We start from the raw sequence: 22,772 nt of genomic DNA on the forward strand, positions 1-22,772 counted from the left end.
AAAAGTTGGACCACCAGGGAGATCATTTAGGAAACTTTCTCCCTTAAACTCTGATAGCAGTGCAAAAAAAGATTGAAGAGAGAAAAGACTGGTGAGTGGAAGATGAGTTAGGAAGTTGCAGCCACGGCGTGGGGAGGAAGATGACGAGGACCTGAGCTGAGTGAGTGGAATTGGAAACAGATAAAAGTCAGCAGGACTGAGTGTATCCAGGGAATAAGCAGAGGCAACAGAATGTGATGATTAACTAGGTGTAGGGAAAGAAAGGAAGGAAGGAGACAGCATGACTCAAGCTTTTGCTTGGGTGACTAAAAGGGTCCTGGTACCATTCATTGCAATCCCGCCAGAGAAGGGGAGGGTGTTCTGAGATTTCAGCATCACGTGTGTTATGCTTGAAGTGTTTATGAAACACCCCCATAGAGGAACATGGGTCTGCAGGTCCTGAGGGAGGAAGGATTTGGGAACCATTGTGCAATAGATGCCGGGCACCCAGAGAGGATGAGCTGAGCAAGAGAGAAGAGTTCCAGTTAGGAAACCTGGGGAAATCCACCTCTGAAGGGCTGGCAGAGAAAAAGCAGCAAAGAAAGAAGAAGAAAAATTAGTCAGAGAAAGAGGAAGAGAGCTAAAAACACAGAGCCTGAGGAGACAAAGGTAGAGGGAGTTTTAAGGGAAGAGCGGATAGCTGTGTCTGATGCTCAGAAGGTCAAAATAGATAAGGTTAGAAATAGGTTCATGGCGGGCGGCGCCTGTGGCTCAGTCAGTAAGGCGCCGGCCCCATATACCGAGGGTGGGGGGTTCAAACCGGCCTCGGCTGAACTGCAACCAAAAAATAGCCGGGCGTTGTGGCGGGCGCCTGTAGTCCCAGCTACTCGGGAGGCTGAGGCAAGAGAATCGCTTAAGCCCAGGAGTTGGAGGTTGCTGTGAGCTGTGAGGCCATGGCACTCTACCGAGGGCCATAAAGTGAGACTCTGTCTCTACAAAAAAAAAAAATAAATAAATAAATAAAATAAAAAAAGAAATAGGTTCACGGCTTTTGAAACGGAAGTCATGGATAACCTTTGACTGGGCTGTTTCAGAGGGGAGAGGGGGCAGAAGCTGTGGTGCAGCGGTCGGAGAGTGGAAACAGTGAGTATAACGGACATTTCAGAGAGATTTTGACCACTAAGGGAAGGAAAGAGGAACAGTGTTCCCCGCAGAGGGAACAGTAAATGTGAAGGCTCTGCAATGGGGAGGCACATAGCAGAATGAGGCTAAGAGTCGTCTAAGATTGGCTCTTAAGATCAGGTTCATTATTTTATATTTTTCTCCCTCTCTTGTAGGAAGCCACTGATATAATTTAAATCTATGAGTGACATGAGGGTGTACTTTTTAAAGATCACTTGGGTTTCATAATGGAAAGTAAATTAAGAGACGGTAAGAATGGATGTAAGGAGGTATTGGGTGGATATTGTAGTGATCCAGATGAAAGATGACCCTAGGTGAAATTAGCTATGTAGCCATGGAGATGATGACGACGGTGGTGATAGGGATGGTGGTGATGATTATAATGGTGATGACGGTGGCAGTGGTGGTGATGGTGATGGTAGTGGTGATAGTGATGGCGGTGGTGATGGTGACAACAGCAAGCACATTTGAAAAGACGTTCTTCCCAGAAGAACTATAGGAAGCACATACTATGATTATCACCATTCATATCCTGTATAAGGAAATTAAATACAGAGAAGTTAAGCAAATGGAACTTTACCCTGGAAGTGAGAACAACATAATGTAAATATTGTACCCTCATATTAATTTGAATAAAGTTTAAGAAACGAACTAAAGAAGTTAAGCAAGGAGGCTGTTTTTAAACCTAGGCACCCCAGCCCCAGAATCTGCACTCCCAACCACTGTGGTCAACAGAGAGAAGAGATTGTAATCCTGAGAATTTTGGAGATGGGAATGAAAGACTCTGGTGACAGAAGATGCACAAATGAGGAAGAGGAAAATGTCCAGAGTGGTAGCCCTGGTTCAGGTGGACAGGGTCCCATTCCTTAAAATGAAAAACACTGGAAGGGGAGCTCTCTGGGGAGTGGAAAGTTCACACACGCAACTTTGGACCTGTCCAGTGCCATTGAGATGCTTAAACATCTTCAGGTGGAAATGTTGAGTAGATGAGGTTGGGCACGTGATTGTGGAGGACAGAACCATGCTGGACATAGACACTGGAGTGTGGGCAGTCTCTAGGTGGTGGTTTAAGCCATGGCTGTGGATGAGATCTTCTGGGATGGAGTCTGGAATAATCCCATCATCCCTTCCGTCAGTGTTCATTGGATGCCCCCAGGCACCTGGCACCAGGCTGGTTAAGGCCTGGGGTGTCACAAACCCCAAACACAGACACGCACTCTACTTTCATAGGGCTTCGCAGTCCAGGGTGAGATTGACGCTGACTCACACTCATGAGTGAGGCTTTAGAAACTGAGGCATGTGTCTAGCAGGAATAGGTTCCATGAAAGGGTGTCAAGTAGAAGGACTGGTTCCAATGCTGAGCACCAGCTTGCCATGCATCCCTGTTTGAGGACACAGTGTCAGGAGTGTCTAATGGTTGGGGTCCAGCCCCAATTCCCCTCCCGAGACTCTCCTGGAGCAGCCCCTTCCTCCCTGCTCTCTCCTCCCCCAGCTTGGCTTTGCCTTTGTATGAATTTTTCTACTTTCAGCACTGTTATCTCCTTTCCTCATCCTCCCAGTACTCAAAATGCTGCCAACCCTTTCAAATCTGCCAAGCACATGTCCTTCCACAAGAACACTCCTGAAATTCCAGCACCCCCACCTAGCTGTGTCTGATCTAATAGAAGCGATTGAGACTCGCCCTGGCACTGTCCACGTGGGAGCGTGTTGCCAACATATAGAGACTCCATGCACACTTGCTGATCTCACATTTTTGCCTTTATTGTCTTGATGACTTCTCCACGCTGTGAAGAACTGTGCACATAGCACTGACCCTGGTGCCCAGGATCAAACGGGAATGAGGCAGTCACGGAAGAGAATCGAGCCACGTGCCAAATGCGAAATGGATTTTGTTCTTGATTTTTCCATTTCTCCTTTGTTTGATATTCATGGAAAGTTGTGTTTGGGAACTCAGGATCTCTGTAGCAAGCAGAGGCTTCTATCATTATATTTCTCTCTAACGTGCTAATTTGCTTGTCTGGGAAAGGGGTGAAAGTGACCCTTGGAAAACAACTGCCAGAGCAGCACCCAGACGTGCCCACGCAGGCATCTCTGTGATACTTGCTTTCTTCCTCAATTCCTCTCTCTTCCCTTTCTAGTCACTCTCTCTCTCTCTCCATTCTTTTCTTCTCAAATAGCATGTCCTGGTTTGTCTCAGCTCCATCTACACACATTGTCCAGGAACAACTTTTAACAGTGTTCCCTGCCAATCTCAAAAGCATCATGATGCAGGGGATAAATGACATGGCCCTGCTTTGAAATGCCCTGCTGTCCTCCCCCTACCTGTCCAGTGATGTCTTCTCCCTCTGGCTGACACCCGCGGACCCACCCTGCCTGCTCCCATCTCTGTCCATCATCGAGCTGTCTGTTTCTCACCCCCCAGGAGGGCATTAAGCAGAAAAGTAGACAGTTGCCCAGGATGTGGTATGGTGCAGAGACGGCAGTGGGGCCCCTGTACCTGACACTCTGTCTCTCTGCCAGTCTCTACCAGGCTGAAAACTGTGCTCAAGATTTGTCCCTGTGTTGCCCTGAAGCATCACCCCACTTAGAATTTACATTAACATCCCCAGGAGCAGCAGAGGCTGAAGCAATCCTGTGCCCTTCCTGCTGCTCCAGATTTGTCCCTCTACTCACAGTAGAGGCTCCAGTTTGCAAGAGACCCTTGAGTGTTGCTTGCCTGGCATGTGAGGAGGACAGAGTCTAGTTCCCAGATGCAGCCTGCTCTCCACACACTTATCCTCACCATCCTCCCCTGTGCATTCAGTGGCCATTCCCTTCCAGAATTCTCCAAGGCAGATTTCTGATTTTGTAACCCTGCCCTGGACTCCCTACACCTCTCAGGTACTCAGCGCAGTTAGCTTGGAGTTTAAATCTATTACTTAACCAGACACAGGGTGTTACAGACGAATGTCTGTGTCCCCACCAAACCCCCTCCCAAATTCTCTGAATTGAAGCCCAACCCCCAGTGTGATGGTACTTGGAGGCCTGGACTTTGGGAGGTGATTGAGTCTAGATGAGGTGATGAGGGTGGGGCCCTCATGATGGGATTAGTGTCCTTATCAGAAGAGGAAGAGAGACCAGAGTTAGCTTTCTCCTGTCTCTCTCTCAGCTACGTGAAGACACAAGGAGAAGGATTCTGACCCTCTGTAAGCCAGGAAGAGGGTCCTCACAAGGAACTGAATCTATTGCACCTTGATTTTGAACTTCCCAGACTCCAGAACTATGAGAAATCAATGTCTGTTGTTCAAGCCTCCCAGCCTGTGGCAATTTGTTAGGGGTGACTGAGCTGGCAGACACAGGGCCAGTGGCAGCCCAGGCTGGAGAAGCAAACTCTGGCCCACAGGCTGCTGGCTCTGGATTCCTATTTCCAAAACAAGCCCTGTCACCTCCCCTCAGACACCACTAGGCAGGGCCTCAAGGTTGGGCTACAAGAGGAAAGAAGAGAGAGGTTACCTGTCCCGGGCAGCTGCCATTTCAAAAAGAAAACTTACTCTGAGAGAACAAGTGAAATCACCCAAGGCCAACCTCCCATGCATGAGAAAATGAGAGGAAAGAGCTCAGCCAGGAAGCCACAAACTAACGCCACAGGGACATTCACAGAGATGTAAAAAAAGGTACACTCTCAAACCCCCACCTCCGCACTTCCCATGTGTACTCTCTGGCCCGCCCACCTGTACAGACACCTCCAGAGGAGAGAGCCAGGCAAACATGCAGAGTTCTGGGCCTCTCGATTCATGCCCAGGCTTAGATTCATTACATGGACAAATTGGTGGTCCGGTGTCTCTGCTTTTGTTTCTGTTTTTAATCTGGTGGTTGCATCACTGACTGTCCTTGTTAGAGACTTTTATCACCTCCAAAGGAATGCTTCCAGGGTGTTAAGTTATGCTAACTTTTGTTATTTTGTTCTCCACTCACTTTTTTAGAATTATGCCTTAAGTGTGTCAAGAACTCAGAGTCTGTATAGTCATGACATTAGTTTCCTATTGTTGCCATCACATGTTATCCCAAACGTGGTGGCTTAAAATAACAGGAATGATTCTGTCATGGTTCTGGAGGCCAGAAGTTTACAGTCAAGGTGTCTGCAGGGCCTCACTCCCTTGGGTCTAGGGAAGGAGGCTTCTTTGCCTCTCCCAACTTTGGCCCCAAGTGTTCCTTGACTTGTGGCTGCATCACTCCAATCTCTGCCTCTGTCTATACGTGGCCTTCTCTCTGTGTGTCTTTTATATGCCTTTTACAAGGATTTAGGGAACATCCAGATAGCCCAAAATGATCCCATCTTGAGACTTTGAACTTTAACTACATCTGGAAAGATGCCTTTTTTGGCAAAAGAGGTCCCGTTCATAGGTTTTGGGAGTTAGGACATGGACATCTATTTTGGAGGCCCCCATTCAACCTGCTATAGACATGCTTGGGACCCCAGTGTCTGTCACTGGCTCTCACTCAGGCACACACAGACTGTGGATACAGGTGCAGAGGTGAGTGTGAGCACTGTGCACCCATTTGCACACCCTTCAGAGGCTTTATCATGTCTTGTGGTATATGTAGAAAATAATAGGTACCAAATATGACAGTCAGCAGTTTCCCCTGGGGACCATGCCACACCTCCTGGAAGGTGGCATCGGGAAATGTGTAGTGGCCTTTCTTGGTTGTCATGTTGTCAACATTGCCACCATGATTGGGGCACAGGTGAATGGCTCCACACAACAAGGAATCCTCCGTCCCCAATCAATGGTCCCCATGGATACCCACTTACACAATTTGTGGAGCAATACTGTGACATGAGTGTCTACATAAGAAATAGAGCTTCGCCTGTCACATTGAGTCGACCCACATCATGCACCCTTCCTGCTCTGAGGCAGACACAACCTATTGCCCCCTAAGAACTGTGAAGTCGTTGCTTTAAAAGACATTTTAGTAAGGAGACTTTGCTGAGTTTATTAAAAATAGGTGGCCTGAGAAAATAGTAAGACTACAGTGATTACTAAAGAAGTGACAGAAGTTGCTGACTACTGACGAGAGAGGGAGTGTGAACTGAATCATTCATTGCTTAGTGGACAATTTTACTTTTGAAAGTACATTATCCCGAGCACAGAGCCAAGCCACCTGGTCCTGGTCCTTCTTTGCTTCTGACCTATAAGAGAAAAGACCAGAAAATAGGGAGGGAGGAAAGGCAGTTTGCAATCTCCACAGTATTTGAAAAAGCAAATAAATTAGTGTTAGGCAAATGGGAAGAAAAGCCATAGAAATCCCAATGTTTGCAGGAAAATACATGAAGGCTTTCCATCTCCAGGCTACCTGCTGCGAGCAGTCTGAGAGCCTGTGTCTCAGGGCCTGACATGCAGGAAGCAAAGGTCTTCCAGCAGCCGAAAGGAAGCCTAGCTTATCTAATAGCAACCAATATAGTTAAGATACTCTTGTTTAAAATCATATTACATATGGTGATTTAGTGAGCAGATAAGCATCTCACACTGTCATTTTTTAAGTGATTTATTAATAGAGAAAGAAACATTGACTCACTGATGGCAATTCAGGAGCTGTGGGTGGAGTGCTGATCTTGCCCCTGGCACCGTTTGCCTGAGAGGCAGTGGAAATATCAGACAGGTGCAGGGAGAAGAAGGCGGGACACGTACCAAAGCCAGGACAGGTGTCAAGACTTCAAACCTCAACGCTTATCTTAAACCTCAAAGCTTATCTTTCTCTTACCGCACTCTAAAAACCCCTGAAATTCAAGCCAGGCTTTTCCTCCCAGATACTAAATATAAGCTTCCTGAGATGAGGGCTGTGTGTGCACTAACGCCCCTGAGTGTGCTTTGCACTGTGAGCACGTGGTCCACAGATGCTGTTCATTTGAATGAAGAAACCTCTGTAGCTAGACGTGATGAGACTGGAGGACTTCAGGCTGTGGTGGCAGCTTGTCATCCTGCTGAAAGTACAGGTCAGAATTGGGTTCACACCCTGGTTTGTGTGACTCCAAGGTCAGTGCCCTTTCCATGTCACCTGTGGTCATTGGCCTTGTTTCCCCCCAGGTATGCTGGTAGGATACCTTTGCAGTGCATTCCCAACCCATGCACTTCTGGAGTTAATGCAGACTTCACAGGCCCATGTCACTCACATCTGCTCAGGCCCCAGCTTCAAACTCCAGCATTCCCAGCCCACCTGGACTCTGACCAACTGGCCACAAATTTGGGGTTTTCTACTATCTCCTTAGGTTCAATAACTTGCTAGAACAACTTACAGAACTCAGGAAAGTGCTATACATACAGTTTTATCCTAAAGGATATAAATTAGAACCAGCCAAATGAAGAAACATACAGGATGAGGTCTGAGAAGTCCCAAAGATGAATTTTCCATGTCCTCAAGAGACATCACCCTTCAGGCATGGTTATGTGCGTCACCAACCAGGAAGCTCATCTGAGCCTTGGTGTTCAGTTTATTGGGGCTTATCATGATTGATTGATTGGTTGATTGCTTGAATCATTGGCCACATGATTGGATTCGACTCCAGCCCTCCTCTCATCCCTGAAGGTTGGGTTGGTAACATGTGGCTCAAAGCTCCAACCCTCTAACCATCTGGTTGGTATTTCCTAAATGGCCAGCCTTCATCCTGAGACTGTCAAGAACCTTCCATGAGTCACCTTCTTAGTGCAGATTCAGGTATGGTTCAAGCAACCCACTAGGAACAACAAAGGCATTTCTACTCTTTGGGAAATTACAAAGGTTTAGAGGCTCCCTCCTCTGAACCAAGACAAAGACTCACCAAATTCTTTATGACACATTGGATACCAGCATTGGTGACTTTGGTGGTGGGTAGAAATGTCATCTGATAAAGCTGGCCCCAGGAGCTTGAGATTAGCCCTTCAGGAAAGAATGCACTGCTGGTAAGAATCTGCCCCACACTGGGCAGCCTCCTAAATAGTGTGTTTCATGCTTAGAAAACTCTCAAGTTCTTTCTTACTTATAGTCGAAAACCACCTTCCTGTGAAAAATCTGTTGAGTGAAGGATCTCTTAATGAATTTCCACCCCAAGGCCCTAGAATTAACCTTTCCCTACCATGTATACAGCCAAAATTGGTTGCTTCCTAGAAGAAAATCCAGAACTTTTGCTCAAGCCATGCCCTGGAGAGTTTCACCCACTGCAAAACCAAGAGCTAGATTCTTTCTAGCCCTTCTCACAGACTATGGATAGGGGAGAAGCTGCAAGGCCCTCTCTGACCCAACACAAATCTTGCTTATCTGCTCAGTTTGGTTCCTTCACTTCTTATGTGACTAAGAATCTCCCTCCTAGAGTTCCTTCTCTTTTTTATTTTGAAATTACTTTAAATGTATCAAAATTCGGGGAGGGGAAGCCCCATAGTGCTAAGGACTTCCATATCATCTCCTCCCAAATTCCCTATTATTCAGGTTTATTATTTGCCATATTACTACCTTTATCTCTTCATAAACAGACACATGCCCATACACATACATAAACACACACACAAATACGCCCATTATTGTTGTTCTTTATCAGAACTATTTGAGAGCAAGTTGCAGCAATGCTGCCTTATCACAAAAATGCTCCAGGGTGTATTTCTCCCAAACAAGGACATTCTTCTACAGAACCAGACTGCAATCATCTAAATCATGAAGTCTGTGTTGCTATAACACTACCATCCAGATGTCACCAACTGTCCCAGCAATGTCTAATATTTCCTGTCTTGATCCAGGAGCACACATTGCATCTAATTGTCATATCTCTTTAGTCTTATAGGATCTGGAAGAGGTCCTCAGTCTGAAGGAGTACAGACCCGTTACTCTATAGGTCTCTGAGAAGAGCCGCTCATCCTGGGTTCCTGGGTTTCATTACTAGAATCAGGCCACATATTCTTGGCAGGAAAATCTCAGAAATGATGCTATACTCTTCTTGGTGCGATGAGACAGGAAGCCCTCTGCGTTTATGTTTTATTGCTGGGGACCTTAACCTTAAAAATCCAGTTATTTATGTCTGCCAGGTTTTTCTTTGTATTTGATTAGCATCTCAGGGTGGAGGCGCTAAGGCCATGTCAATATTCTCATCACCACCATCAAATCTTCACCGTCCAGCTTCACCTTCCATTGCTGAATCCTGCCCAAATCAACTAACACTGAGTTTGTTGCCAAATGGTGATTTTCTATTTTCATTCTTTCTTCTATGTCTATTAGTTGGCATTCTACGTAACGACGAACATTCCTTTCTCTCCCATTTATTTATCTGCCTTAGATTCTATTTTCTTTGATGGGATGTAATCCATTCCTCTCATTACATATTTTAATGCTTAAATTGTCCCAGAGTTGGCCCATGTGAGTCCCTCAGGCTAATTCTGTATCGCTGTTGCATGTCCCCAATGTTCTCTAAACACTTCCTGTTTTTCTGGCACAAAATAATGTTCTAGGCTCGTCTTCTCATCTTGTACTTTTTTTGCCCCAACCTTGGAATCAGCCATTTCTGCAAGGAGGCCTGTATTTTTATAGTGCGGAAAGGTGTTTGAAAACTGCAACTTAATACTTAGTTTGCCATCACTACAGAGTGTCTTGGTCCCAAGTCCTTTAAAAGGTAAACAAAGTTCATATTCTCCTCTCCTCTCCTCTCCCTCTCTCTCTTTGTCTCTTTCCATCTCTGACTCTTTCTATCTCTAAAACCATGAGTCACACCAATATTTCCAATTCCCATCCTCAGGGAAAAACAGAATTTCATTTTCTTTTCTGTTTTTTTTTTAGAGAGAGTTTCACTTTGTCACCCCAGTAGAGTGCTGTGATGTCACAGCTCACAGCAACCTCAAACTCTTGGGCTTAAGTGTTTCTCTTGCCTCAGCTCCAAGTATCTGGAACTACAGGCGCCTGCCACAATGCCCAGCTACTTTTTTTGTTGAAGTTATCATCGTTGATTTTTTTTTTTTAGCTGGCCTAGGCCAGGCTTGAACCCACCAGCCTCAGTGTATGTGGCTGGCACTGTAACCACTGTGCTATGGGCTCCAAGCCTCATTTTATTTTCTTAAAAGTACCAGCCTCTGCAAGAGGTTGCTGTCCTAAAATAAGGCTAGTGTTGTGTTGTTTTCTTTTTTTTTTTTTAATATTTACCTTGAGCCAACTGCTGTTCTAAGGAGTTTTATCTAATTAATTTAATACTTACAAAACCATTCCAAATAGGTTCTGCTATTTTCTCCATGGTCTAGATGAAGAAACTGAACCCAAAGAACTTCTGTATGTTGTCCAAAGATATCCAGCAAGGTGGCGGTGGGCAGACAAGACACTCTGCATTCTAGCACCAGGCTTTGTGCTCCTGTCCTGGCTATCTGTGACCTAAAAGATACTCTCCACTCCCCAGGCCTCTCCCATTTGCAGAAAACACAGATTTGCATTTGCAGGCCTCTCCCATTTGCAGAAAAAACAGGACAGAGATTTCAAAAATTATGGGATAGCTTATGGGACTAATCTTCCTGCAGATAACAATGATAAAAACTGGATAAGACATAAAAATGAGTTCTTTGAAGTCATTGCAAAGTGCCCACAGCAAGCAGAAGCCAGTGGGAAATTTCTTCCTGAGAGCTGCACTGTAATCAATGAGATTTGCAAATGTATGGCTCTTTGCCTGAGGGCACGTTACAATCTGGGAGGAGGATCGGCTGAGCAAATGCTGCAGTTTTACTAGCTTGGAGTGTTGAGGATAGAACCCGGGGGGCTGGCAGAGCAGCAATATTAGGGGAAAATTACAGAGTGGGTGACCCCCAGTGTAAAAACTTAACTTTAAAAAATATTAGTTTACAGAAGCATGAGAATGCATAAACTATTTAGCAATAAATTTAACAAAAGATTTTAACAACTTTTAATTTTAACAACTTACATGTTGAAAGCTATAAAACATTACTAAGAGAAACTAAAGAAGACTGAAACAAATAAAAAGCTATACCATGTTCAGGGATTGGAAGAATTAGTGCTGTTAAGATGTAAATTCTTCTCCGTGATGCTATCGATTTATCACTATCATGAGATCATAATGCAATGGCCATTTTATTTATTTATTTATTTATTTATTTATTTATTTATTTTGAGACAGTCTCACTTTGTTGCCCTTAGTAGAGTGCCATGGTGTCATAGCTCACAGCAACCTCGAACTCTTGGGCTCAAGCAATCCTCTTGCCTCAGCCTCCCAAGTACCTTGGGTCTACAGGCACCCCCTACAACATCTGGCTATTTTTAGAGATGGGGTCTTGCTCTGGCTTAGGCTAGTCTCGAACTGCTAAGCTCAAGCAATCCATCTGCCTGACCTCCCAGAGTGCTAAGATTACAGGTGTGAGCCACCATGCCCATCCAGCAGCAGCCTTTTTAAACAAAAAGTGATAGGCTGCTTCTAAAATTTATGTGGACATGTAAAGACCTAAAATATCCCAATAATCTTGGAGGGGGAGATGGAAGATGGCCTACCCTATTTGTTCAAGATCTCTCTAAAGCTACAGCGATGCAGACAGAATGCTATTGGCACAGTATAGACAAAGGCCAATAGAACAGAAGGGAGTTCAGAAATAATACTAAATTTAGATGACAACATATCTTTTGACGAAGACAGAAAAGTCATCTGGAAAAGGAAAGTCAATAATCAATGCTGAACAACTATAGATCTATATTTCATTTCCTTTGATCTTATTTTATTCTGTTTTATAGATCTGTATTTCCAAAAATGAATTTGATCCCTGCCTTGTAGCATACATAAAAATTAATTTAAGATGGATCACAGAACTAAAAATAAAAGTTACAACGATGAAGCTTATGAAAGAAAACATATTATAGAATATCTTCATGACTCGAGGACAAAGATTTCTTAGGATACAGAAAGCACTAGCCATAAAAGAAAATTTTTGATAAATTAGACTATCAAAAGACACTTTCAAGGAAAAATAAAGATGCCACAGACCTGGAAAAAATATGTGTAAAATATCTAAAGTACTTTTATTTTGAACGTATAAAAATCTCCTACAACTCAACAATGAAAATAAAACAGAAAAAAAAAATGGAGAAAAGGGTGGCGCCTGTGGCTCAAGGAGTAGGGCGCTGGTCCCATATGCCGGAGGTGGTGGGTTCAAACCCAGCCCCGGCCAAAAAAAAAAAAAAAAAAAATGGAGAAAAGATGTGAACAAGAACTTCACAAAGGAAGTGGATATATGAATGGCCAGCAAGCACTTAAAATCACGTTCAATGTCTTTAGCCATCAGGGACCTGCAAATGTAACAGCACAATGAGATGCTATGCTACACACCCACTGAAATGGCTAATATTAAAAAAGGCTGACAATACCAAATGTTAGTGGAGATGTGTTGAAGCAGAAGTCTCATGTCACACTGGAAACGCAGAACAGAATAATCCCGCAGTTTCTTACCAAGTCAAACATACAAAAGTCTACCTTTTGACCCAGTAATTTCTCTCCTCAGTATTTATCCAAAGGAAATGACAACATCTATACACAAAAATACTTGTACATTAATGTTTGTGGCAATTTCATTCACAATAGCCAAAAATTAGAACTAGCCCAGGTATCCAGCAGCAGGAAGCTGAGTAAACATACCGTAGTTCACTTTAGAAAGTAGAATATTACCCATCCAGAAAAAGGAGCAAATTTCTGATACATGCAATAATGTGATTCATCTCAGACATTGCACCACATGAAAGAGGCTGGACACAGTCAAGAATGTATTATGTGATTCCATTTATATGAAGTTCAAGGACAGGTAATACTAGTCAGGAGAGGTGGGGGCTGGGAGTGGGCCGTGAGAGTACCCCGAGAGGAATAGGAGAGAAATTTCTAGGGATCTAAAAAGTTCTACATCTTTTTTGAGACATAGTCTCACTCTGTCACCCTGGGTCGAGCGCCATGGCATCATAGCTCACTGCAACTTCAAACTCCTGGGCTCAAGAGATCCTCTTGCTTCAGCCTCCCAAGTAGCTGGGACTACAGGTGCCCACCACCATGCCCGGCTAGTTTTTATATTTTTAGTAGAGACAGGGTCTCACGCTTGCTCTTCTTCAGGCTGGTCTCAAACTCCTGATCTCAGGCGATCTGCCCACCTCGGCCTCCTCGAGTGCCTGGTTGAAAGTTCTGTATCTTCATTGGTCTGTGGGTTACACAGGTGTATTCATGTGTCAAAACTGTATAGCTAAAATGCATTCATTTTAATGTCCATAACTTTTACCTTTAAAGAAAAACTGTGAAAAAACAGTCATAGTTGAGTCACGATCGGGGAGTAGGTGGTGGCACAGATGAAGCTGGCGGAGAGGAGTTGGTGATCATGGAGGCGGAGGAATGTGTACACTGAGTGCTGTTACACGCTCCTGCTGACGTCGGGTGTGTTTGGGATTTCAGTAATAAAATGCACAGAGGTCCTACTCCGAGAAGGTTAGACTAACATAGTTTCAACTAGGGCGGGGGTGAGAGGTGTTCTAAGTGCAAAAACACCAGAGCTGGGGGCTCCAGGTGGGACCTGGGAGTGACCTGGGGGGCTGTATGACAGGATGACAGTGGACAGAGCAGTGTTGGAGGGCAGGAATTACTGGTAGACACAATGACAAAACTGTCAACTTTGGGCGGCACCTGTGTCTCAATGGAGTAGGGTGCTGACCCATATGCCGGAGGTGGCGGGTTCAAACCCAGCCCCTGCCAAAAACTGCAAAAAAAAAACCTGTCAACTTCACAGGCCTGAACTCTTCCTCCTACACACGTCCCTCTCACTGTGGAGGCACCACTGGCCACAGCCTCCTCCCTCACCCCCAGGAGAATTCTGATTCCTGCATGATTAGGTGCAATGCTTACCTGCATCTCAGGCCTCAGTTTCCCCATCTGTCTCACAAAGCAGTCCTCCACTCCCCTGATGGAATTTTTCTTTTTTAATGGGAAAGGGATTTTTCAGGCTGAGGGTCTTCTGGGTTCTCCACCCCACAAAGTCCAGGAGTGCTGGCAAGAAGCAGCCAGACCAAGATGCACGGGAACCCAGGTCAACAGCTAGCTGGGCATTCCTTAAAGCTAGTGTTTAAATTTGAGTGTGACATTTTCAAAGGAAACAGATTTTTGTCTGAGAGGAATGCCATGCCTCCTTCTTTTTGTTCCAATTAAAGAATTGATTACGGGTGGCTCCTGTGGCTCAGTGAGTAGGGCACCAGCCCCATATACCGAGGGTGGCGGGTTCAAACCTGGCCCCGGCTAAATTGCAACAAAAATATAGCCGGGCATCGTGGCAAGCACCTGTAGTCCCAGCTACTTGAGAGGCTGAGGCAAGAGAATCGTTTAAGCCCAAGAGCTGGAGGTTGCTGTGAGCTGTGATGCCACAGCACTCTACTGAGGGTGACAAGGTGAGACTCTGTCTCTAAAAAAAAAAAAAAAGGAATGATTACATTTGATTTACTAAATAAGACACCTTTGGGGGAGGCATGTTAAACGAAAACATAAAATCTAAGTAACTAAGCCCCTTTCCTCACGCTAGTCAGATAGCACCTGCTCTGCATTGCTCCGTCTTTGGGGTGGTGTGGGCTTGTTGGTACACTTTGCAAAGACATCTAACACATACCTTAAGTTTTCAGGGCTTTCTGAATTTTTAAAATTTGCAACCAAGGGTACTCAAGTACCAATGACATGCGGAACTGCATGAGAAACCCAAGTTCAGATGGCACCAAAGTGATCTCAGAATGAGGCAGGGCCTGACAGAGGGCCTTTCAGGCAGCTGTCCGGTTGGGCCTCCTGTGCCTCAGTTTCCCCCATCCAGCTCTGGGCCTGGGCCAGGAAGTTACAGCACCAGGTTGACTGGCCTGTTAGTCTCTGGTTAACAAGAAATTAGGAGGAAGAGGGCACCTGTGACCATGCTTCTCGTGTGGGGATTGTGGCACTTAACCTCTTGATGTGAGTCTGGCCCTTTCGGTTGTGTCCTGACCCACCTTCCCACGCATCGGCCTGGCCTGGTGGGAATCCTCCGAGTCTGATGGTGCAGGGCTCAAATCCCCAGCTTAATTCCGTGAGCTGTCTACACTACATCAGTTTCTTCATCAGTCACATGGTGGGGAAGTCACATGCTTCCCTGTGTTGTGCAGATTCCGTGAAATGATGTCTGCAAAGTGCCGAGGAGTGGCTGGGGGGACCCTCTGTGATGCTGGGTACCCATACATCAGCTCGCCTGGAATGTGAGGCAGAAACACAGCGCCCATGCTCTTGGCTTCTCTGGGTTTTCTCCTTCACATCTGCCCTCTCCTCTCAGTCCCTCTGTCTCCAGCTCTGTGGCCAAATTGTTCTCCACCTGATGAGCACATGGTGCATCAACTCTTGCGCTGAGCACTGGAGAATCAGAGACCCGTGAGGACTGTGGACCCCAGAAGGGGGCGCCACTGAGTCATGTCCCTCCCCTCTCCACAGGAGATCATCACTTCCATCCTGCTGAGTGGCCGCATTGGGCCCAACATCCAGCTGGCCGAGTGCTATGGGCTGAGGCTGAAGCACATGAAGTCGGACGAGATGCACTGGCTGCACCCCCAGATGACGGTGGGTGAGGTGCAGGACAAGTACGAGTGTCTCCACGTGGAAGCCGAGTGGAGGTAGGAGACAAGCCCTGGGCTCTGGGAGGAGAGAAGAGGAATGTGGAACTGGGAGATCCTCCCTTAGAGCTGTCCCCAACCTCAGAATGTTCTGGAAAGTTTCAGTGGCATCATAGGCCTCGTCCTCCTGCGGCATCTGATGTGTGTACTTTCTGAGGTCTAGTCTGAACTCTCAATGTATCCCCAGGCTGGGGCAGATACCTAGGGAGACCTCTGGACAGTGTGCTGTTGGAGCTGTGGGGAAGGGGACTGGGCAGCCGGGGAGAACAGACACCCAGGCCTGGGGCTGGCCAGTGAACCAGACAGTCACCACTTGGGAGAAGAGATGGAGGGTCAGGGCTAGCCATGACCTTCACCTGCTAGCCACCACTTGTCTGTGGTCCTCTACCCAACCATAGAAGAAGGAAAGGTGGCCTGGAACCCCCAGTAGCCCCCCTACATGCTGGAGGAGAGGGTGGCTCTACCCTTGGGGAGCCCCCACACAACCCCACTTAGATTCCCAGCTTCCCTGAGCCAACCAGAGAGTGTGAATGTTCTGCCACAGGTACGATCTTCAGATCCGCTACCTGCCAGAAGACTTCATGGAGAGCTTAAAGAAAGACAGGACCACGCTGCTTTATTTTTACCAACAGGTAAGTGGTACTTTATCTTCCTGCCCCCAGGGTCCCAGAGCACCCAAATGCCAAGTATTAGCCATCCTCTTCTAGGCAGATGGAAAAACAAAGCCCAGATTTTGCTGAGAGGCCAGTCTAGGAAACCTCTTGAAGACATTTCTGTGGTCCATGGTCAACAGCCCCAGCACTGCTTCTCTCTCAGCTATTTCGGAGCTGGCTACCCTGCCCCAGGTGCCCCTCAGCACCTCTGGGACTTCCCTGCTGGGGCAGGAGACCCAGCTAGTGAAGTGGTGTGAGCAGGTGCAAAGGGAAACCAGCTGTGCTCATTACACACTGCAGTCTCACTCGTCTGGTTTCCAGCCCAGCTCTGCCATTTACTCACCTGGTGTTCCTGGAGACTTCATTTACCTGCAAGAAGCTGTTTCCTCTGCTATAAAATTACTACGTGTATAATAATGATACTTAATACCTACTTTGTAGGATTGTTGTGAGGACCAAATGGTATCACTGGCAGTGTGCTGGTAAATTGACTCTGAAAGAAAAAAATCCCTGAAGTGTAGCACTTTGCCAATTTCCATGGTGTAAACACTCCCACCATGGCCTATTTCAGGCTGCCAATAGGACATGTACTTTCTCACAAAACTTCTGAAAATGTAATAATGGCTCTCACGAGCTGTTCTGAGCCTCTCTGACACACCACTGGAGATAACGCATGTAAAAAAGTGCCCAGCTCAGCACCCGGCACAGAGCAAGCACAGCGTTGAGCTGAGGGCCCTCGTTTTCTGTCTGGCCTCCAATCACCCCCCTTCATTGCCCTCCTGGTTTGCTAGAGACCAAGCCAGACTTTTCTTGGGGTACAGATGACATTGACATCTATCATTACTTACCAACAGGGCTTTGGATAAATTACTGACTCCTCCCAAACTCTCTCTTTCCTTCTCTCCAAAATGGAGCAGGGAAAGACTATGTGTGAAAGTGCCTCAAAAACTTCATACCCTCTTCCCAGGTTCCAGAGGGAGGCAGAGCTGGGGGAGCCTCCCACTGTGCTCTTGAGCAGGCCCGTGCTCATTCCTGGTGGGGCAGGTGTGCACAGAGGCTCCACAGGGCAGAACTGGGTTCCAGGAGCCCCTCCTCTTCCATGGCCTCTGCCCAGACAAGCAGGGGTGAGGCTGTGAGTCTAACCCTCAGCCCTTTCCCCCGCCAGCTCCGGAATGACTACATGCAGCGTTATGCCAGCAAGGTCAGCGAGGGCATGGCCCTGCAGCTGGGCTGTCTGGAGCTCAGGTATGTGGCCTAAAGGTCCCTGCTGGGGGGCCCAGCCTTCCCTCATGTCCTGACAATCAGTGAGCCCACATGTCATTATGACATGAGGGCTTACACTTGGTGGTGGGCATTCTGTGGATTTGGACAAACATATAATGGCATGTGTCCACCACTATAGTGTCACACAGAGTAAAACTAAAACTGCCCTAAACCTGTTGTGGCTCCACCTGTTTCTCTCCCTGCTAACCCTGGCAACCATTGATTATTTTATTATTGCCAGAGTTATGCTTTTCTTGAATGTGATATAGTTGAAATGATACCTAATTAATTTGTAGTGATTTATTGATGTGGTTTATAAATGCCAAATATATTATTTCATCTAAATAGTCCCCTATAAATTCAAATTTGAAATTCATGGCCTATATGCTAGAAATTAGCACCAGCTCAGCTTGAGGAACCAAACAACTTTTTCCCCTTTAAACCTGAGACATCCAGGACCATCACCCACCCCGAGCAGAGCCCAAATGACCTAAAAAATGACTCTGACCTAAAAAAAAATCATGGTAAATGTGTAACCCAAGTTAGTTAAGGAGTAACTAACAATAAAGATTAGAGAAAGAACATTCAACTTGCTTTGCTTCCAAAGGCATTTTGGCTCGTAATTTCTAAATGTTGATAACATGTTAATATTTCAATAGCTGTTTAGAAGGAAAACATAGCCAACTGGATTTTGCATAGTTTTTTCTTTATTTTCTGTTGGCCTTGCCTGGGGATAGAAGTCATGAGCCAGCAGGGGCTTGTAGGCTCCACCATCCACTTGATGGTAGTTACTCAACATGGCAGGCGGGGGACACACCCAGGCCACCAGAGGGCGCTCCTGGCAGGCGCCGCCTCATTCACGGATGGCAGTCAGGCCAGGTGGGGTAACTGAGTGCCCCTTGTCCACGGCTAAGATAAGACTGAGCACAGAAGGTGAGGAACCACACTCCCTGGAGAGAGCTGCGTCTCACACTAGTGATGGTCACTTGTTCTCCCAGACATCCCAATGACGTTCAATGACGCTCTACATGTTAAAAACACAGACTGCAGGCTTGGCGCCTGTGGCTCAAGTGGCTAAGGCACCAGCCACATACACCTGAGCTGGCAGGTTCAAATCCAGCCCGGACCCGCCAAACAACAATGATGGCTGCAACCAAAAAATAGCCAGGCTTTGTGGCAGACGCCTGTAGTCCCAGCTACTTGGGAGGCGGAGGCAGGAGAATCGCTTGAGCCCAGGAGTTGGAGGTTGCTGTGAGCTGTGATGCCACAGCACTCTACCCAGAGCTTGAGGCTCTGTCTCAAAAAAAAAAAAAAAAAACCCCACAGACTGTGTCACGTTTGAGTGGTTGGGCACCTTTGTCAACAGTTAAGTCTATGAACAATCTTCAAGGTCTGAGAGAAGAGCCTTCAGGGACATAGGCCGTGAGCAAACCAAGCTGGATTCAGGAGATTGGGATGACCGGGGTGTGTTACTTGATCTTCCTTTTCTCCAGTAAAACATTTTCCTATGCATTCCCCTTAATCGTTCTAAAATTGCTGTTATTTTTCATGCATTTTAATTTCTCATTGTTATTTTCAAAATGTGTTCATCCTTCCATTTGGCTAACCCTAGTTTTCTTTAATTGCTTGATTAAATATCCCAGGCTTCTGAATTCTTTCATCACAAGTCTCAAATCTCATTCATTCATTCACCAGTACGGCCAAGAGAGGCTGTAAGAGACACTCTCACCCGTGGCTAGGAAGCATCTCTCCCCCTTGGGTGGGCACTGCCTCCCCTCTGAACAGTATAATCTTCTCATTCTGCTTTTCAGACTAGTATCTCTTATTTATCCCAGCAGCTTTATAAAACCTACCATACCGGTGAGGCCTGCCTGCCCTGTACACACACAGGAAGCCTCGGAGGTGGCCTGTGAGGTGTCAGTTATAAGCAGCCCGGCCATCTGCTCTTCCCACCAGGCTGGCTCAAGGGTCTCTTTGTGAAGCCTTTTCTTCATCCTCAGCCCTCTAGCCCTGCTTGTGCATAGCTCAGCTCGACAGTTGATGTGCACTTCATGCATTATAATAGAGAGGAAATCCTGTCAAATCCTTGCAGTCAGAGCTGAGGCTGATTTTTATCTGGTGCATAAGAGCTCAACATGTGTTGGAATGAATGGTAACCTGAAAGAGCAAAATCTTCGCTTTGGGCGGACCTTTGCCAACAGTTGTGTACAGCAAGCCAATTTGTGCGGTTACCTAGAAGTACATTTTGCAGCTCACTCAGCCCAGCGGGACTGCAGATGGCCACGCTGCGTGTCATTCTCCTTCACAGGCATGCTCTGGGGTTTTTATGAATGTGGAGGATGACCAGGCAATACTGGCTTAGGAGACTCTCTAAAGCTCCCATGGATGACCATGGGGAACTTTGGGATCTTAACTGCAGGCACTCTTCAGCCTGCAAGGGCTTCTCATGTCCTGTAACGGAGTGGACATGAAATATCCCAGGGAAGCCTGGGATATTCCTACCTACAGTCTGCTGATTTCCAAGTCTGCAGATCTGCTGGTATTCTGCTAAAATGCTTTCTTGGCTGCCATCTTTGACCTACTCCATCACACACCCAGTAGAGAAAAGCAGGGGGAGAAAGAGCCTCTCTTCTTAGCTTCCCAAGTTGTCTCCTCGGATCCAATCCCCAGGGTTTCCTAAACTCAGCTCTAGTGACATTTTGGACTAAATAATTCTTTGTTGTTGGGGGCAACTTTGCATTTTGGGATGCTTAGCAGCATCCCTGGGCTCTACCCACTGGATGCTAGTAGCCCCCCTCCACCCCCAACCAGGAACGCGGCAACGGAAAATATCTCCAGTCATTGCCAAATGTTTGAGGCTGGCAAGGGATCCACAAAATTGCCCCCAGTTGAGAACCACTGAATTAGATCATTGCAAGGCCATATCTGCAGGCCACGTTTAGTTAGAACTTGGAACAATCAACTTTAGTGAACTGTGCTTTAATGTTATGCCATTGGTATTCACCAAAATTGCAACAGGAGAAAAAAATAAAATGTGTGTGTTCCCAGGCTGGCAGCTCAAGTGTTGGCTGCCTTGGGTCATCGGTTCACAGACCTGCCATTCTCTTCCTCTGCCCCCAAACTGGGCAGCCCTGGGGGGGGGTCTCCCAGATCAGATGGCTGGAGTCTTTCCTAGGAGTGAAATTTATGAGTTTTCCTTTTCCTCACAGCTTTTAAACATTACATGTTATGACTTCCATAACTTCTTTCCTCCCAGTAATTCCCACCTCTGGCAGCGGGAGGGGGCTTCTAGGCCATCCTGTGAGCACAGGGTGCCCTGGTCCTGATGGGCTCGCCTCCCAGCCATCAGCCCTCCTCTGCACAACCCCTTCCTCTCCAGGCGGTTCTTCAAGGACATGCCCCACAATGCACTTGACAAGAAGTCCAACTTCGAGCTCCTGGAGTAAGTCTTGGGCCCAGCCCCTGCCCCCTACCCACTTCTCCTCCTCACATCTCCTCCATAGCTGAGCAAGGCATGTCTCCTGGTCCCCAAGCTCCCCCCCTCTTCTTCCTGGTTGGCCACAAGTCCTGGGGAGGGGTGAGGGAGTTAATGCTGCTTTTTTTTTCCTTCTTTCAGAAAGGAAGTTGGGTTGGACTTGTTTTTCCCAAAGCAGATGCAAGAGAACTTGAAGGTGAGGAATCCCATGGGTGAGGGACTCAGAAAGCCCCCTGTGTGCTGGGCCCAAGATTAGAGCTGAGCGGATAAGGCATCCATGGCCTTGAGCATCTGGACACAGGACAACTAAACACATACTGGGACCCTTATGGGGCTGGAAACCGGGATACCACTAGCCAAGGCTTTATAGCCCAAGCCCTAGTATGCTCCCCTGCCCCCCTCACGGGGCCATGGTGAGACAGTGTGTGTGTGTGTGAGGTCACAGATTGCTGCCATTCTTGGGGCACAGGTCCTGAGGACTGTACTACGGCAGTGGGTAGCCTTTCAGTTAGACCCTAAGGGAAGGAGTCAGAGCTGGGAGGAGCAGGCCTAGCTCACTGCGTCTCCATCCCCAGCCCAAGCAGTTCCGGAAGATGATCCAGCAGACATTCCAGCAATACGCCTCACTCCGGGAGGAGGAGTGCGTCATGAAGTTCTTCAACACCCTGGCGGGCTTCGCCAACATCGACCAGGAGACCTACCGCTGTGAACTCATTGTGAGGACCTGCTGCCTCCATCCTCAACCCCACCTCAATCCCAGACCTGTTAGGACAGGGTGCTGGGAGAGGCAGCACCCAGTGCCTGTCTCCAGGCAGCAGGCCGCACTGATGGGCCGTGGTGGAACCAATGTCAATCCTTTGCCACAAGCAGGGACTGAAATGTTGGCCTCCAGCTCTGGGAGGTGGGCAGGTGGGCAAGGTGTCCAGATGCGGAGACCCTTGTGACCAGGTCTTATAGGAGCTGCTGGGTGGCCCAGGAGACTGGACTTTGTCTAGCTCAGTGAGCTTTCCTCCAAATTACTGGATTATGGGATGGGCAGAACTGGGGCAACCATCTGCTCCTGTTTTCTTCCAGCAAGGATGGAACATTACCGTGGACCTGGTCATCGGTCCTAAAGGCATCCGTCAGCTGACAAGTCAAGATGCAAAGGTAGAGGAGGCTGGGGAAGCCCCACCCCAGCTAAGGCAGAGAGGTCTGCCCTAGGGCTGTCCTTGGCCCTGTCACTGAGAGCAAGGACCTTCTGAAGCCATGCCCTGGAGTGAGCAGCTGGCGAGTAGGGCAGATGGCTCTTACTGCCTGACACTGTCTTCTGCACCAAGCCAGGCATGGGTTGGGAAGGGGAGGGGGGTGCTATTGCTACTCCCCTGGCTGGGATAGAAGAGTTGCTCTTTCACTGGCAAAAATGAGTCAAGACTCCCCTAAGGGTCAAGGGGGGACCAGGGTGCAGTTCTGCCAACTTGGCACATGACGCTGGGCAAGTCCTGGCTTTCTCTTGACCTTGTTTACTCCTCTGCAAAGTGAGAGGCTTGTACTAGACAGTCCTTTTCTCCTGAAGGCAGACCCCCAGTTCCTCCTCGACCCCACCAATCAGCATGGCC

At 47.2% G+C, this 22,772-nt stretch overlaps 1 protein-coding gene across 5 annotated transcripts in view; it reads left to right on the forward strand.

The window, feature by feature from the left end:
* Nucleotides 1-22,772, forward strand: part of PTK2B (protein tyrosine kinase 2 beta) — a 112,661-nt gene that overhangs the window by 63,444 nt on the left and 26,445 nt on the right. For all 5 annotated transcript variants that reach the window (XR_008377316.1, XM_053578237.1, XM_053578238.1 and 2 more), the window contains exons 3-9: nt 15,605-15,783; nt 16,328-16,415; nt 17,602-17,681; nt 21,079-21,141; nt 21,316-21,370; nt 21,750-21,890; nt 22,249-22,323. Coding sequence is in view for 4 of the 5 variants with exons in the window: in XM_053578237.1 (XP_053434212.1) it covers nt 15,605-15,783; nt 16,328-16,415; nt 17,602-17,681; nt 21,079-21,141; nt 21,316-21,370; nt 21,750-21,890; nt 22,249-22,323 (681 nt within the window). In the remaining variant the exon portion in view is untranslated. The remainder of the gene's footprint in view (nt 1-15,604; nt 15,784-16,327; nt 16,416-17,601; nt 17,682-21,078; nt 21,142-21,315; nt 21,371-21,749; nt 21,891-22,248; nt 22,324-22,772) is intronic.

This window comes from Nycticebus coucang, chromosome 24 (assembly GCF_027406575.1).
Source record: "Nycticebus coucang isolate mNycCou1 chromosome 24, mNycCou1.pri, whole genome shotgun sequence".
Lineage (NCBI taxonomy): Eukaryota > Metazoa > Chordata > Mammalia > Primates > Lorisidae > Nycticebus > Nycticebus coucang.